We start from the raw sequence: 14,878 nt of genomic DNA, 5'->3' as shown, positions 1-14,878 counted from the left end.
CTTCAAAGTCCTGGGGAACCTTGCCCACTTCGCCTCACTACCTAGCTGGTCAGACATTGGGAGGTCTGGAGGAGAGGTTTCAACTTCCCCCACCCCAGCATACTTGATTCAGTCAAGGCCACTGTCCACTGGATAGTGATTTTTGTCCCTCTGGAGCACAGGGGTTGGAAGTCTTTTTAAGTTCTTCATACAGTCAAGAATTCTGTCCCTGCACTCCTAATAGCTCATTAGAAGTGCTGGGGAAGAAGCTCCCCCCCTCCCCCGGATAACAGCCACGGTCACTGCACACAGCAGTCTTGGTTCTGTTAGCTGGAGAGTAAAATGTGTGTAAGAAGAGAATGGGAAAAGTTGTCTGTATTTGCATACGTGAGCATGCACACACATGAATGTGCAGCCCCCAACCCTGGTACCCCTTATGCTGGGAGTCCCCGCAGAGCCCATGTGGTTAAGGATTCATTTGTGTTGAGTGTCCTTGCTTAGTTGCTGTTTTGCTTACCACTGTCTTGCTGTTTTCAGAGCATGCCAGGCCTCCCAGGGATTTCAGGACAAAAGGTAAGCAAAGCCTTCTGCTTCAACTTGCACACAGTTTGACGGAGTAAGAAAATATAGCTAGCACATTGCAAACCTGCCTCCGTGTTGACTGAACTCTCTCTGGGATTTGAAAACTCAGCCTTGAAACTATGGGGCATTCTCCTATGGCCACTCTCATCAGATGAGCTTATGGCCAGAAAATAAACAAGGTAGCAAAGGAGGCATGCTGTGGACTGGAGTTCTCTACATATCTGAATCCCTACCGGCAGTAGCAGGATATATTGCCCTGTGTGCCACAATCCATGTTGCATGACTCCAAGCCCCTAGACCCAAAGTACCCTATATGTAGAGCCAGAGATCTACCATATTCTGCACCCTTAGAAATGAATTTCTCTCTTCAGTACTAACTCCTTGTGTGCATTGTGTTTCAGGGAGACAGAGGGGAGCCCGGATCCAAAGGAGATCAGGTGGGTATCTCTTAAAGCCACAAAGCACCTGAAAAAAATTAGAATGACATTGTGGCCCCAAGTGTTGGAGCCCCTTACAGAGGGGTCGTTGACTCAGTCTTGTGGAATCCCTGTTTTATTATTAGCTGCAGTTTGCAGTGAGTTCCACCTGCCGCAGCAATCACTTTTCCTTTTGTCATGTAAAACTGTGCTAAAATATATGCATCCCACTTTGAGAAAGTGTAGGTTTTCAAAGGACTCAAAGCGCATTGGAACCAGAACTTAATGGAATCTTATTGGCAGATCACTTGGGTTCTAGACCATCCCCAGTCTGCACTGGGCTACAGGAGGCCCTTTGGCATATCATGCAGCGATGCATATTAATGGGGGTATTGTCATGCGCAACACACCAGAGGCTTCTGCTCACATGAAATGCAGTCTAATGACCCTTGATGGGGGCTGTTACATGGTGTACAATGCACACTTATTGAGTACTATACAATGAGCCTTATTTTGTTTTCCTTCTCTCTCTCCCCCACCACCCCATCACTTACAGGGAAGACCAGGGGAAGCTGGGCTTAGAGGTGTACCTGGAACAACACCGGTGAGTTAACAGACATGCTCTTTCACCTTGAGGGTCTGGTGGGGGGACATGACACATGTACAGATTTGCTCTCTGTTGAAATTAACTCTAGACCCTGGGAGAGGGTGTGGCGGTGTTTGCCTTCTCCCAAATATGCCTTGTGGCTTGAGTCATGGAAGGAAGTATTTGCTCTGTAGGTACCTTTCTGCAGTACCTCTGCTTTCCACTTGTAGCACACTGTGGTCTGGGTTCCCACTGGTGGATCGGAGGGGGGACTGATGGATGTTCCTGACAATGTATAAGAGATGGTTTTTGTTTTCTCAATTATATGGCATTACTATGCCTCCTCATTCCCATAACCTCATTCCCATAACTGGAGTATTCTGGTGTGTTTCTCTGGAGCACTACTTGGAAAAGAAACTCACATGTGTAAAAAATTATTAGTAATGGAAGCTAGGGAACTTGTCCAGCAACAAACTGGTGAAATATAGAACTGTCTCAGTGGGAATCCTGCCCTAAGGCAACCATCTGCTGGTATAGCTTCCTTTGTGTGTCTCCAGCTGGGAGTTCCCTTCTGCAGAGAGCAGCTTATATATAGGCACGGCATCAGATGGATGTATCAGGTATGGACTCACCTAGCTCTGTGATGTTGCTCTGACTTCTTGAGGGTTCAGTTGTGCTGTATTGTGATGTCACAATAGAGCTGATCACCATAGGGAGCAGCAAGACAAGGAATACAGGAGGGCGGCCAGAACCCTCAAAGCAAAGAGTAGAGAGTTTGATATTTGTTTGTAATTTATCTCCCCCTGCCTACTTTTTTTGCTAATGGGTTTCCTCCTCCTTTTGTCTAGAATGTTGAACGTGTCTTAGAAGCGAGCGGAATTAAGGTATGAGTTGGCAGCCTCATCTGCCATTTTGCCTCCCAGGTTATGCTTTCCAGTGTACATCCATCGTGGGACCTGGTTCTTTCTGGTGAATAACTAGGCAGATGAAGGGAAACGTTTCTAGGCTCTGTCCAAAGCACTAGAATTAAGCTTTAAAACCCTTAAAGAATTAGCACCATGGTACCTTAAGGACCATCTTACTTAGGGTTCACTTAGGATGCAGTGATGGTCACCAACTTGGATGGTTTTAAAAGAGGATTAGACTAATTCATGGAGGAGAGGGCTACTCCCATAATGGATATGGTCTGTGTCTACAGTTGGAGGCAGCAATGCTTCTGAATACCAGGTGCTGGAAACCACAGGAGGAGAAAGTGCTGCTGTGCTTGAATCCTGCTTGCTGCTGGTTTCCCAAAGGCATCTGGTCAGCCACTGTGAAAACAGGTTGCTGGACCAGATGGGCCATTGGTCTGATCTAACAGGCTTTTTTTAGGTTCTTATACATCATGAACATCATAAACAAATGAAGGTTCTCGGATGCATCTTACAGTATACCGTATTTTTTGCACCATAACACTCACTTTTTTCCTCCTGGAAAGTAAGGGGAAATGTCTGTGCGTGTTATGGAGGGAATGCCTACGGGTGGCATGCCTACAGATTTTCCTCCTTTAAAAACTACGTGCGTGTTATGGTCGGGTGCGTGTTATAGAGCGAAAAATACGGTACCTTAAGGTTTCTGATGCAGGTACTTGGTACAGCATCAGCACAGGCTGCAGGGATGGTGGGGGGAGCTTCTGTGGCCCACTGTCCTTTGATCTCCATCACCAAGGATTTCCTCTAGGAGGGCCTGCACCTGGTGTTGGCCTAAGGAGGAAGTAAACTAGAAGTAATGCTGGTGTACCTTCTACTCTGCTGCCCAGAATGTTATTTTTGGGTGCTTTTAGCATCCATGCTGAGGTTGCCTCCAGTGTTTCAGCTTCATGCTCTCCATGATGACCATAGGGCTCTCTCAAGTTATCATTGGTCCGGCACACAGGGCAGGGCATGTATTAAGTTTGCCTTTTGCTCCAGATGGAGGAAGGGATGGTCTGGAAATAGGGTGTGTGTGGAGATCATGCTGTTGAGGTTTGTGCTTAAAGGTTTGTGCACAGGGTGGTGGACCAGTTCTGCCTCTTTTCATTTCCTTAGCAGACAAACTCAACTCTCCCTCCTTCCTTTACAGATTTCCTTACTGCGGGAGATCACTGGTGCCTTTGAAGGGAGTTCTGATCAATTCTTGCCTGCCCCTGTCCGCTTGAAAGGCACGAAGGGTGACAGAGGGGATACCGGAGAGAGAGGACCAGCAGGCAGAGAGGTGAGGTTTACAGTTCCCTAGCTATCATGCTCTGATGTTCATGCAAAGGTCTGATGGAGCAAAAAAAATTTCACTCGGTGCCAAAAGCTGTTCACTATTGGTGCTAGTCCAACTTCAGGGGAGGGGAGTATTCCGCAGTGGTGGCGCCACTATCAGGAATGCCCTTTCGGAACTGAAGGATATAGTGGAGCTAAAGGTAAAGGTAAAGGCACCCCTGCCCGTACGGGCCAGTCTTGACAGACTCTAGGGTTGTGTGCCCATCTCACTTAAGAGGCCGGGGGCCAGCGCTGTCCGGAGACACTTCCGGGTCACGTGGCCAGCGTGACAAAGCCGCATCTGGCAAGCCAGCGCAGCACACGGAAACGCCGTTTACCTTCCCGCCAGTAAGCGGTCCCTATTTATCTACTTGCACCCGGGGGTGCTTTCGAACTGCTAGATTGGCAGGCGCTGGGACCGAGCAACGGGAGCGCACCCTGCCGCGGGGATTCGAACCGCCGACCTTTCGATCAGCTAGCCCTAGGCACTGAGGCTTTTACCCACAGCGCCACCCGCGTCCATAGTGGAGCTAGAAGTACCCAAAATTCAGTGTTAATGTTCAGAATCTGATTATCTGACATGGGAGGTTAATAGCAGCTGTAGCTGCTGTGACCTGGTTCAAAGCTCCTTGTGGAGGGATCCATCCCGTTGGAGTTACCAGTCTCCATGATGAAAAGCATTTGCAGAGGCGCTTTGCTCATAGAAATTTCTGAGCTTCCTTTTGTAGAAAAAGCTGATCTGTGGCCCGCTGGATGATGCTCTGTGTTTTTTTTTACAGGGGCTCATAGGCTTCCCTGGAGAAAGAGGCCAAAAGGGAGACAAAGGAGACCAAGGCCCCCAAGGCCCAACAGGGCGTGCCATTGGAGAGCGGGGGCCAGAAGGACCATCTGGCCAGCCTGGGGAGCCTGGGAAACCTGGAATACCAGGGGTGCCAGGCCGGGCAGGAGAACTTGGAGAGGCTGGGAGGCCTGGAGAAAAGGTGAGCATATCAAAAGGTGGGAATAGAAAGGGACACCATTAACTGGGAAGGCACCTAATGTGACCAGGAGCTCAAAAGCCCCCAAGTAACCTTGGCGTGCCCCTCCAGTGACCACATTTTCCGAATCCATCATTTCCTCATAGTCATTGCATGAGTTGGATAGAGGCAGAGCAAGAGAGGTTCTCCTAAGTGGGGCTATCTGAGGGAAACATGTCTGAACATCAGATTATTTGTTTATCTAAAACAATGAAAAGTTACACAGTTAAACCAAAATAAAGCCATGTGTTAACAATATACATAATAGACTCATGGCACAGCAGCAATAAAACTATGTATGCTTTCACATTTCCTGGATAGCTCATTAGTACCTCATTTCCTGAAACAGTTTTGTGGTTCTTTCTAAAACTCATCATTTTCTTTTTCCAGGGTGATCGGGGTGAGAAGGGTGGACAGGGAGAGCCGGTGAGTGGTGTTTTTTATTATTATACTTTGAGTCCAGAGCTATCCATCTTAGGACAGGTGCTAGATAAATCATCTTTAAAATTATCCATGCTGGGGTATTCATAGAAGAAGGAATTTGCCAACTATTTGTTCACACTAAAAATATATGACTTGTAGTGTAAACTGAAGTCTGGATGATTAACTTCTTTTGATTAGCTGTGTATGTACCTGGGTGTTTTGTAACTACCGTATTTTTTGCTCTATAAGACGCACCAGACCATAAGACGCACCTAGTTTTTGGAGGAGGAAAACAAGAAATAAAATATTCTGAATCTCAGATGCCAGAACAACAAGAAGGACCGCTTTGCAGCGAAAGCAGTAATCCCTCTTGCTGCTCTGGCTTCTGTGATAGCTGCGCAGCCTGCATTCGCTCCATAAGACGCACACACATTTCCCCTTACTTTTTAGGAGGGGGAAAAGTGAGTCTTATAGAGCAAAAAATACGGTAATTGGTTTTGCCTCCCCCCCCCCCCCCATGTTACAATTTTGTCAAGATAAACATTGGGTTGGCTCTAGACTTAAGTTGGTCACACTTTACTCCCATTGAGATCAGTTGTATTTATGTACAGCATGACAAATGCTCCACTGATTACAGTGGGACTAAAGTACTGCACAACTAACTGGGATCCAACCTATTGATCTGGTTCACACATAATGCTAAGGCAAACCATGACTTAGCATAAATGCATGTATATATGGGTTCCCAGAAAAAAGATCACAGCCACTTTGCTTCTCCTCTGGTTCACGTACTGCTGCACTTCTGCTGCACTAAGTTTAGCTTCACGTATCATCTGAACCCAGACTCATGGTTTGCCTCACTCCAGACAAACCACAAACTGTAACCAACTTTTATTCTTAAGAGACAACATGAATCTACCTTGGAGGGGAAAGGGTAAGGTCATGTCCAACTATCATGGATGCAAGATCCACTGATCTTGGATGCAGGGGGGTGGGGATAGGAAGGGAATGTTTAGATTGCTTTAATTGCACAAGAAACTGCAGGTCTTAATTGGTTCATTTGGGAGAAACAGCAAAGGTGGGAGTGCCTTGTTGGCCAGAAAATGAAAAGGAGGCAATGGAACAAATCTCTAGAAGACTGGAGTGCATGTTTGATATGCACATCCTGTATAAACTGAAGCTGAAACTATATACCAGAATTAAGAGGCGTACAGAAAGTTTAAGGGAAATATGCTTGGGGTTTGAAGAGGCCTTAGAAGCAAATAGACAGCAACAATCAAACGAAGCTGTGGACCCAGCAGAAAGCTTAAGGAGAGATTTGTGAAAGGGGTCTATCATGTGGTCTTGAGAAGGGAATAAAAATTGCTGCTTTGGCTAAAGTGGAGAAACTCCTTTCTTGGAGTTTAAGGAGTAATAGTCTTCAGGAAAACTGTCAACCAGACAGGGCACTTGTAGACTGGTTTCAGTATGAATACAACTATATACTTCTCTTGCTGTTGGGGTCTGGTGGTTATAATTCTGTGTATAGGCAAGAGCATGGGAAGAGCTATACTGGATCATACCAAAGGCCCATCTAGTCCAGCATTCTGTTCCCACAGTTGCCAACCGGATGCCCATGGGAAGCCCACAAGCAGGGCATGAGCACAATAGCTCTCTCCTGCTGTTTGCCTCCTAGCAGATGATATTCTGAAGCACTCAACCTCTGAATAATATATAGCCTTCATGACTAGTAGCCACTGAAAATTTTAATTTATTAGACTTCAGAGTGATTGCCGATCTGTCTCTCCACATCTATCTCTGAGAACAGTGTGCATTTACAAATGCAGCTTCAGGACAAAGAAACTTTATTTTTTTAGGATTATATACTTACTTTGAGGGTATAAATCCTTCTGAGACAAGATATTTGCCTCAGGGTAATTGGTGTCAGTCCAGTCTGGAGCAGGCACTGAGGGCTGCCTTACTTGAAAACAAAGTAGAGAAAGTAGACAGTTCTTGAATAATGAAATACATGTGGGATAAGGAAAACCCACAATTCTGCAGATAAGCATTGGAGGGAGGGAAGCGGATGTGTACCACTTTTTGTGCTTGCTGTATTTCTGCTCCAAATGCCCCTTGTGTGGCTTTTCTCCACCAGAGAATTCTAAACTCGTGTTTATTTTTTTGCTTCTTTAAAATATTCATGAGTTACTTTTCTAGTAAGAAGTCTCAAAAGTGATGTACAATCATAAACCAAGCCCAAAGCACATGTAAATAACACTAAAATATTTAAACTGGAAGATTAAAAGCCAACACCTCAACACAAGTTTGGAACTCTGCTCAGGTCAGGGAGAAATCACTTGGGGGAGGGAAGTAAAACAGAGAGACAAGCAGACAAGGACAGGGTTAAGAACCCTCCCCTATACTGCTTTTTGGTTCTGAATCCCATTCTCAGGAAGTTTAGTTTCTGTATTTTTTTTCTTTCTTTTTAAAAAGTGGCATCTGGGCCCTGTTACAGATGTTTTGGCTGTAAAGTATAGTTCTGAATGATATACCTGTGGTGGGCCTATCTCTCTGTATTCCTCATTCATCCCATGCCTTTAGGAGTTACTGGACAATGTCTGCTGTTGTGACACATTGTGGGTGGGGGTGAGTAAGACTTTGATCACTTCTTTGGAGAATCATCCATGTATTTGATCATTACCCTATTTCTCTTGTCCCCAGGGCAGAGATGGCTTACCAGGGCCACCAGGGCCTCCAGGACCCAGGGTGAGTGATTCCTTCAACCATATATATATATGTGTGTGTGTGTGTGTGTGTGTGTGTGTGTGTGTGTCCCCGTCCCCTAGATGCTGAACTCATATTAAGCTTGTTCACATATTGTACTAAACACAGCTAAAAGCTGTTTCTACACAGGCGCATATATTTGTGTAAAAGAATGTACACTTTTTTATTTCTGTAAAAGAATGCACATAGCTTGATTTGTACAGCCCAGCTCTTGTGAGCACAAATGGTACACTTATAGAATAGAATCATAGAATCGTAGAGTTAGAAGAGACCACAAGGGCCATCGAGTCCAACCCCCTGCCAAGCAGGAAACACCATCAGAGCACTCCTGACATATGGTTGTCAAGCCTCTGCTTAAAGACCTCCAAAGAAGGAGACTCCACCACACTCCTTGGCAGCAAATTCCACTGTCGAACAGCTCTTACTGTCAGGAAGTTCTTCCTAATGTTTAGGTGGAATCTTCTTTCTTGTAGTTTGGATCCATTGCTCCGTGTCCGCTTCTCTGGAGCAGCAGAAAACAACCTTTCTCCCTCCTCTATGTGACATCCTTTTATATATTTGAACATGGCTATCATATCACCCCTTAACCTCCTCTTCTCCAGGCTAAACATGCCCAGCTCCCTTAGCCGTTCCTCATAAGGCATCGTTTCCAGGCGATGTAACACGAGGAAGACCTATAATAAGTCAATGTAAAATGATGTTGATCACTGGTGTTGAGTTATATTCTGAATTCTTTGAACTCTGTGAGAAAATCCCTGGGTTTTGAAAACCCCAAAAAAGGGGAGACATAGACATGTTCTTCTGCCTCTAGTCCTTGTGGATTGTACCCTGTAGCCATGAATGCCTTGCCCTAGACAGCCTTGTGTGCTTCCTTGGACTGGCAATTCAGTGTTTTGAAGCTCAAACAGATCCCAACCCTTTACTCCTTCCTCTGTTGCTATTTTGCCCTGCCTACTTACTGGCTAGATTTCTAATGGGAATAAAAGTTAAAGCTTTTCCCTAGCACGTGCTGCTCTAAATTGATACCAGGCCTCAGAAGATCGTGTTAAGCATTTCCCATCTTCCAGCTGAGTCCAGGGTCTTCAAATTTCGCTGCCCACTTTAGTTAACTAGAAAAAGCTCAATGAGTAAGTTATGAATGCCCATCGATGTGAGGTCAATCTCACCCCCCTTACACACACACACACACACACACTTCTGCTCCGGGGCTTAAGTTTGATTCTGTGTGAACTTTTATGAATTTGGGTCATAGCATAGCCTAGAAAAATCAACAGATTAATCAAGCATGAGGGATTGCTTGGATAGCTCAGTTGATTACTGCATGGTGCTGATAATGCCAAGGTTGCAGGTTCAATCCCTGTTAGGGACAGCTGCATATTCCTGCATTGCAGGGGGTTGGACTAGATGATCCTCAGTGTCCCTTCCAACTCTACAGTTTTATACCCAGGGAAAGATGGATCCTAAACTGCACGTGGAACAGACACAGGTACCCTGATTAAGTCAAGCAGTTTCTGCAGCTCTATTAGCAGTTAGTTCTTGAGAGGTTATCCAAGTATTGGAATATCCACATAAAAGTTCTTTGCATGTAGTGGAGAACAGTATGTGACATTCTGTCGGAATACAGACAAAACATGAGTGTGCAAGGTCTTGTCTCTGTGCAGGAGGAGAAACCCCATGTGCAATTCTTCTTATTTTTCCAGGTGGATGGAGTGGAAGGGGGCCTCCCGGGGCTTCCAGGAGAGCGTGGGGCTGCAGGACCCAAGGGAAGCAAGGTTAGTGCCCTTTCCATGCCAGTCTTTTCTCAGCCAATGGAGACTTCCCTACCTATGCACATAGCAGCTTTAGGGAAGTTCCCCCCTCCTCCCCGGAATAGGGGTATGCTCCACTCTTCTAGTGGTTTTAATAATTTCAGTTCCGAGTCCTGTATTTTTCTGACCATGAATGATAACAGAACTGGCATTTAGCTCCCCAAATCAGGGAGCCTTTCAACCCACAACAGAATCTGAGACTGCAGTATTGTAAACTTTCCCCACTTTGAAGACCCTTTAGTGGGGCATCAGGGTTTTTTAACCAGTTGATTAAATATAAACAGAATTGCTGAGTCCCAAACCCGCAATTTATCTGCCATTTTGAGATAATGAAGAATGTGATGAGATAACAAAAAAAGGCTATATTAGAAATCTTCAGTATGTTCTTTCTGCTTCCCTTTTAATATTCGTCTGTTAAAATTTGCTAAAAGATTCACTTAAATATTAGTTAGCTTGCATCACAATCCAGCATAGGTCTGCTCAAAAGTAAGTCCTTTTGAGTTCACTGAGACTTGCTTCCAAATAAGTATGCATAGGATTGCTGTCTTAAATATTTGCCTAGTAAATTACAGCCCTAGGTAACAAAGGTGTGAACCATGTGATAGACACAAGCTTGGGAGGAGCAAGGTAGCAATGCAGGAATCATTGTTGAGCTTCACATGATGGCATTTGTTACTACTTGGGCATTATGGATGATGAAAAATAACTAGACCAGGAATGAAGCATCCATGACCCTCCATATGATGGATTCCGAAATCCCTTGTGCCATAGCCAGTGATTGGGTTGATGAGGGCTGTACCCCAGCAGTACCCCAGAGGGACACAGATTCCCCATCCATGGACTAGGACTCACTTCTTTGCGGCTTGCAGCAAACATTTCCCTTTTTCCTTCCCCTTGTACAGGGAGAGCCAGGAGAAGATGGCGAGAAAGGCTCTAGAGGCGATAAGGTCTGAGTATAGTAAGTCTCCCGCCCCTGCATCTCTCCGGCTTCCCCTGTGCCTGCTCTGTGCCTTCGCTTGCCAAGAGGGGGACCTTTTCTTTCCTGCCGAGTGTTTGGCTTTTATCTTGCTTTGAAAATTCTTCTTTTTCTCTATCCCTTTCACGGGTTTCATGAAGAACACAGCAGTGCTGAGCAAAAAGGGGGGTTACTTGCCCTCCACCTAAGCAGAGGTGCAACAACAGCTATGACTAAGAGTGGGGTATCTCTGTTCACCAAAGCAGGAATTTCCTGGCCTCGCCATGCTTTCCTTCAGAACTCAGCTTTGGGAGCTTGGCTTGCTTATTCCCATGCTTATTCTCCCCACCCCACCCCAAAGGATCCCACTCCACTCCCAGAATTGGGGTGGAAACCATGGATAATGGCTGCTGGCACTCCATTCCTCGAGGGTTAGGGGTCTCGGCTCTCTCTGGGTTCATGGTCTTAAACTTCCTTTATGCCAGGATAGCATAAAGTTCCAGTTCAAGAGCCTGGAAGAAAGGTGGGACATGAATGTACTAAATAATATCAAAATAAACTGATTACAGTGGGTCTTCACGTGCTTACTTTTTTCAGGTTTGCTCTTGATGTGTGCATTCCCCACACTTCTCACTATTTCTCAGGGGTGGTGGTGAGCCAGGGCTGTCCCAAAACATTGGCAGCCTCCATCCATGCCCTCGGTTGGACTGTGCCCAAGTCCCATCCTGGTCTCCTGGGGAAGCAATGCAGACAAACGCATCATAGTGGGCAGTCAAGGAGAGCTGGATACGGATTGGCCCTTGGGATGGAACGTTAAAACAAAGGGCCCGCCTACTTGCCTTTGTGACATCAAACAACATTTTGAATTGCAGGGTGAAACTGGGCAGAAAGGGGAGAGAGGTGAAGCCGGCGAGAGAGGCAGGGATGGCGCTCCAGTAAGTATTGGTGTTGGACCACTGTTGGGAATGGTGGCAGGGGGAACATAGTTCTGAAATCCCAGCTGCCACTGCTTCTTCTAATAATAAACAACACCCTGCTTTGGGGAGCAGTGGGGTTTGGGGACATATTCCACACCCACCTACATTTGATGCTGTATTACGCTGTGGCTGCAGAGGTGGTATTTGATGCCTTGTTGGCCTTCTGTTTTCTCTCAATGACCTTCAATTTTCTTTTGCTCTAGGGCCTTCCAGGAGAAAGAGGCCTCCCTGGCCCAGAAGGGAAAGCAGTAAGTAAAAGTGGGGGGAGGAAGCCTCAGTATTGGGGTGGGAAATGTGTGTGATTTGGGGAGTGGGACAGAAGGCAGGAAAGAGAGAGCAAAGAGAAAGATTCAGAGCTCAGATTAGGGGAGGAAAGGTGGAGGGTGGGCTTATTGAAATCCACAAGTCGTATTCCCCAGCTCCAGCCTAGGCTTTCTCTCCATAGCCTTCTAAAAACAGTTGCTAAACCGGCATTCCAGCAACAAATGTCTTGCTTCAAGGCCTTCCATCCGCCACACATAAATCTGTATAGTACAGGGTGGCCTAAAAGTTTACAGTTGAGTCAGTGAAATTCATCACAACAGATTATATGGGTACACATAACTAACACACAACAAAGTGGCAGTTAAATTTCAGACTGGCAGTTGGAAAGTATAGTGGAGTCAGATAAAAGAATTGTTTTTCTTTACTGATACTGTGAATTATGACAGTGAACGTGAGTCAAGAACAAAGAAAGTGGATTCTAAAGCAGTATACCTACTTTTGGGACACCAAAAGAGAGACAACATTATTATATTATATTATATTATATTATATTATATTATATTATATTATATTATATTCAACTTGTTATTTTTTTTTCATAAGAAGCAATACAATTACATACAGAAGCACACACTGTTACTTTCTGAATGCTTCGTGTTTGAGGTTTGTTTCATATTGTGCATATTTTGCAGAACTTGTCCATCTGAATATGTTCTTCCAGAGGTTGTCTGTGTAGCTGGTGGTTTTATCTGACCAGATTGTTGGTTACTATAAGCTATGAAGCTGCAGTAGTAGCCTTGTTCCACAAAGTCATCCATTGTAGATGACTTAATGCTACCTCTTCTCCACTTTCTTAGCATCTGTGCTAGCGTCATAGTCCAGACATAATTGTACCAGATCTCCAAAGAGATTTTCTTCTTCAGTTTTCCAACATTTATAAGTTGCTCTTATTTCCCCCTTTACGTATTGATAATAGTAGTGACAGTGCTTTGCCAGCAGCAGAAAGCCAGGGTGAGATTCAAGGAGATGTGAAATCGTGGGGATAGAGGATTCTCTTCACAATACATTTTCCTTTCACACCTAGTTGGAATCCATCTCTGTGTTGCAGTGTGCCTCCTTCCTTCCCCACAGTAATAACGTGCTTTGCCTTCTGTGTTGAGTGTTCTACGCTGATGTAACAAACCATTTCTAGGACACTCCCCACCCCACCCTGTTGTCTTGAGAACACAGTGGATTTTTGCAGGAATCCACCTTCCATCGATGCTGTCCCTTGCAGGCCATCATCCTACTGAAGAGGACTCAACTGAAGGAGCTTCCTATTCTCCAAAACCTGCAGTGAGGGTTGTTCAACAATTCAGCCCGGTTCTTCTACTGAGTGGAGCAGCCCTGCTCCGTAAGAATGTTCAGAAACATTCAAGCATCCAGACAAATGACTGGAAGCTTCCACACACTGTCTGTGATGCCATGTCCTCACTCTCTTATGGCCTAAGGAGCCCCAGTGGAATGGTCTGTGTGGTATTCACAGAGCCCATAGCCTCAGATCTGCCTCAGTAGAGCTCCTTTGTGCAGGGGAGTTCCCTTTTGGCCTGACAGAACTCAGCACTTCAGACAGCCAGGAGGAAACAGGGTAGCAGCCTCAAATCCCCCCCCCCCCGAGAATTACAGTTGTACCTTGGATCCCAAACGCCTTTCGATTTGAACATTTTGGCTTCTGAACGCCGCAAACCTGGAAGTGAGTGTTCCAGTTTGCAAACGTTCTTTGGAACCTGAAAGTCTGACATGGCTTTCAATTGACTTCAGGAGCCTTGGTTCCTGAATGCTTTTGAAGTCGAACGGACTTCCGGAACGGATTCCGTTTGACTTCCAAGGTACCACTGTATGTTTCCAGGCCATTCAGAGGACAGCCTGTCCCCTTTGTTGGAGTGCTTTATGTTGCTGGTTCATGTGTGTCTATTTTCTGTGTCATTCCCTCCCATCCAGGGCCTGCAGGGTGTTAGAGGGCCCTCCGGCCCAGCTGTAAGTAACCTTTCTTGGTAGGCCTCAGCTGACCTGAGTCATTGGCTGTGGTTGGCTTCCTCCGCTTGTTCGCTGTCTCTCTCTCCTCTCTCTGTCTGTCTGCCTCTAGTGCGGTAGGAGCAGCTCTGCCTTGGCATTGTGTTGTGAGATAAGGCAAGGGCTAAGCAAGGCTTGCTTGAGGGATTGCTCTGGGTCTTGCTAACTCTCTGGATATTTGAATTGGATCTTTGCAGGGCTTGCCAGGCTTCCCCGGAGTTCTGGGCAGACCGGTAGGTGCTCCCTTTGGTTCTCCCACCTGCTTGCTGTATTTCACTTGCCCCTCTCCTTGCATTTAGCTATATGCCTCTTGCTAACAGTTGTCTATGGAGTGTTTTTGTCTTCACATTGCACTATAAGCTTTGTAGGGGAGAAGGTCGGGGCAGGGGGAAGTCGTTGGCAGAGCGGTCAAAGCAGAGGCCTGGGTCCAGAAGGAACGAAGCCACTTTAACTTCTCTCTGTACCTGTTGAGTGAGGGTTCAAGATAATGAAGCTTGCAGTCAATATTGGTAAACCATTGTTGATTGTGTTAGAGTAAATGCAGGAGGGAGAGTCCACAGCTCTAATAGCAATTAAACCATGAGGTCACTGGATGATTGTAGACCAGGAGTGGCTAACCATGTTTTTTTGGCCTGAGGTCCATATTCACCCTTAGCCAACCCTCTAGCATCTGCATATCAGTGGTGGGTGTGGCCACTCAAAGGACTCACAGCTCTTCTCAGGTGACCCATGCATATCAGCTGAGGAAGGAGGGTTATCACCCACTCCCTGCTCATCAAATGGTTCATCT

At 45.8% G+C, this 14,878-nt stretch overlaps 2 protein-coding genes across 9 annotated transcripts in view; one reads left to right on the top strand and one right to left on the bottom strand.

Moving 5' to 3' along the window:
- COL7A1 (collagen type VII alpha 1 chain) overlaps positions 1 to 14,878 on the top strand; it is a 105,422-nt gene that overhangs the window by 65,708 nt on the left and 24,836 nt on the right. For 4 of the 5 annotated variants that reach the window (XM_083419176.1, XM_083419177.1, XM_083419174.1 and 1 more), the window contains 13 exons: positions 517 to 552; positions 963 to 998; positions 1,534 to 1,581; positions 2,412 to 2,447; positions 3,664 to 3,795; positions 4,610 to 4,810; positions 5,237 to 5,272; positions 7,970 to 8,014; positions 9,733 to 9,804; positions 10,743 to 10,787; positions 11,668 to 11,730; positions 11,976 to 12,020; positions 14,017 to 14,052. In XM_083419176.1, coding sequence (XP_083275302.1) covers positions 517 to 552; positions 963 to 998; positions 1,534 to 1,581; positions 2,412 to 2,447; positions 3,664 to 3,795; positions 4,610 to 4,810; positions 5,237 to 5,272; positions 7,970 to 8,014; positions 9,733 to 9,804; positions 10,743 to 10,787; positions 11,668 to 11,730; positions 11,976 to 12,020; positions 14,017 to 14,052 — 831 coding nt within the window. Of the gene's footprint in view, positions 1 to 516; positions 553 to 962; positions 999 to 1,533; positions 1,582 to 2,411; positions 2,448 to 3,663; positions 3,796 to 4,609; positions 4,811 to 5,236; positions 5,273 to 7,969; positions 8,015 to 9,732; positions 9,805 to 10,742; positions 10,788 to 11,667; positions 11,731 to 11,975; positions 12,021 to 14,016; positions 14,053 to 14,285; positions 14,322 to 14,878 lie in introns of all 5 variants that reach the window. The other variant, XM_083419175.1, reaches the window with a different exon arrangement.
- LOC310667514 (uncharacterized protein) lies at positions 625 to 11,661 on the bottom strand. Of its 4 annotated transcripts, XR_014506300.1 has the most exons (5): positions 11,384 to 11,661; positions 3,168 to 3,305; positions 2,196 to 2,263; positions 1,762 to 1,848; positions 625 to 1,026 (listed from the first exon to the last, which is right to left on the bottom strand). XR_014506300.1 is itself a non-coding variant. In XM_083420095.1 (4 exons), exons 1-4 carry the CDS (start codon positions 3,261 to 3,263, stop codon positions 1,010 to 1,012), a joined length of 321 nt encoding a protein of 106 aa, XP_083276221.1. In that variant the 5' UTR covers positions 3,264 to 3,646; the 3' UTR covers positions 625 to 1,009. The 4 variants fall into 4 exon arrangements, 1 of the variants encoding a protein (XP_083276221.1); XR_014506301.1 differs by lacking the exon at positions 11,384 to 11,661 and having other exon boundaries at positions 3,168 to 3,646; XM_083420095.1 differs by lacking the exon at positions 11,384 to 11,661 and having other exon boundaries at positions 2,196 to 2,316; positions 3,168 to 3,646.

The sequence above is a fragment of the Podarcis tiliguerta genome (assembly GCF_965153285.1).
Source record: "Podarcis tiliguerta genome assembly, chromosome: 2".
In the NCBI taxonomy this organism is placed as follows: domain Eukaryota; kingdom Metazoa; phylum Chordata; class Lepidosauria; order Squamata; family Lacertidae; genus Podarcis; species Podarcis tiliguerta.
Note: the sequence above shows the minus strand (reverse complement) of the source record. Positions and strands in the feature narration are given on the sequence as shown.

Coding starts and splice junctions, on each gene's coding strand:
- LOC310667514 (XM_083420095.1), bottom strand. CDS start 3,263: ATGGAGATCAAAGGACAGTGGGCCACAGAAGCTCCCCCCACCATCCCT. Junction 2,317..3,167: donor CCTGCATCAGAAACCTTAAG/GTACCGTATTTT, acceptor CTTTGCTTTGAG/GGTTCTGGCCGCCCTCCTGT. Junction 1,849..2,195: donor GAGCAACATCACAGAGCTAG/GTGAGTCCATAC, acceptor ATACATTGTCAG/GAACATCCATCAGTCCCCCC.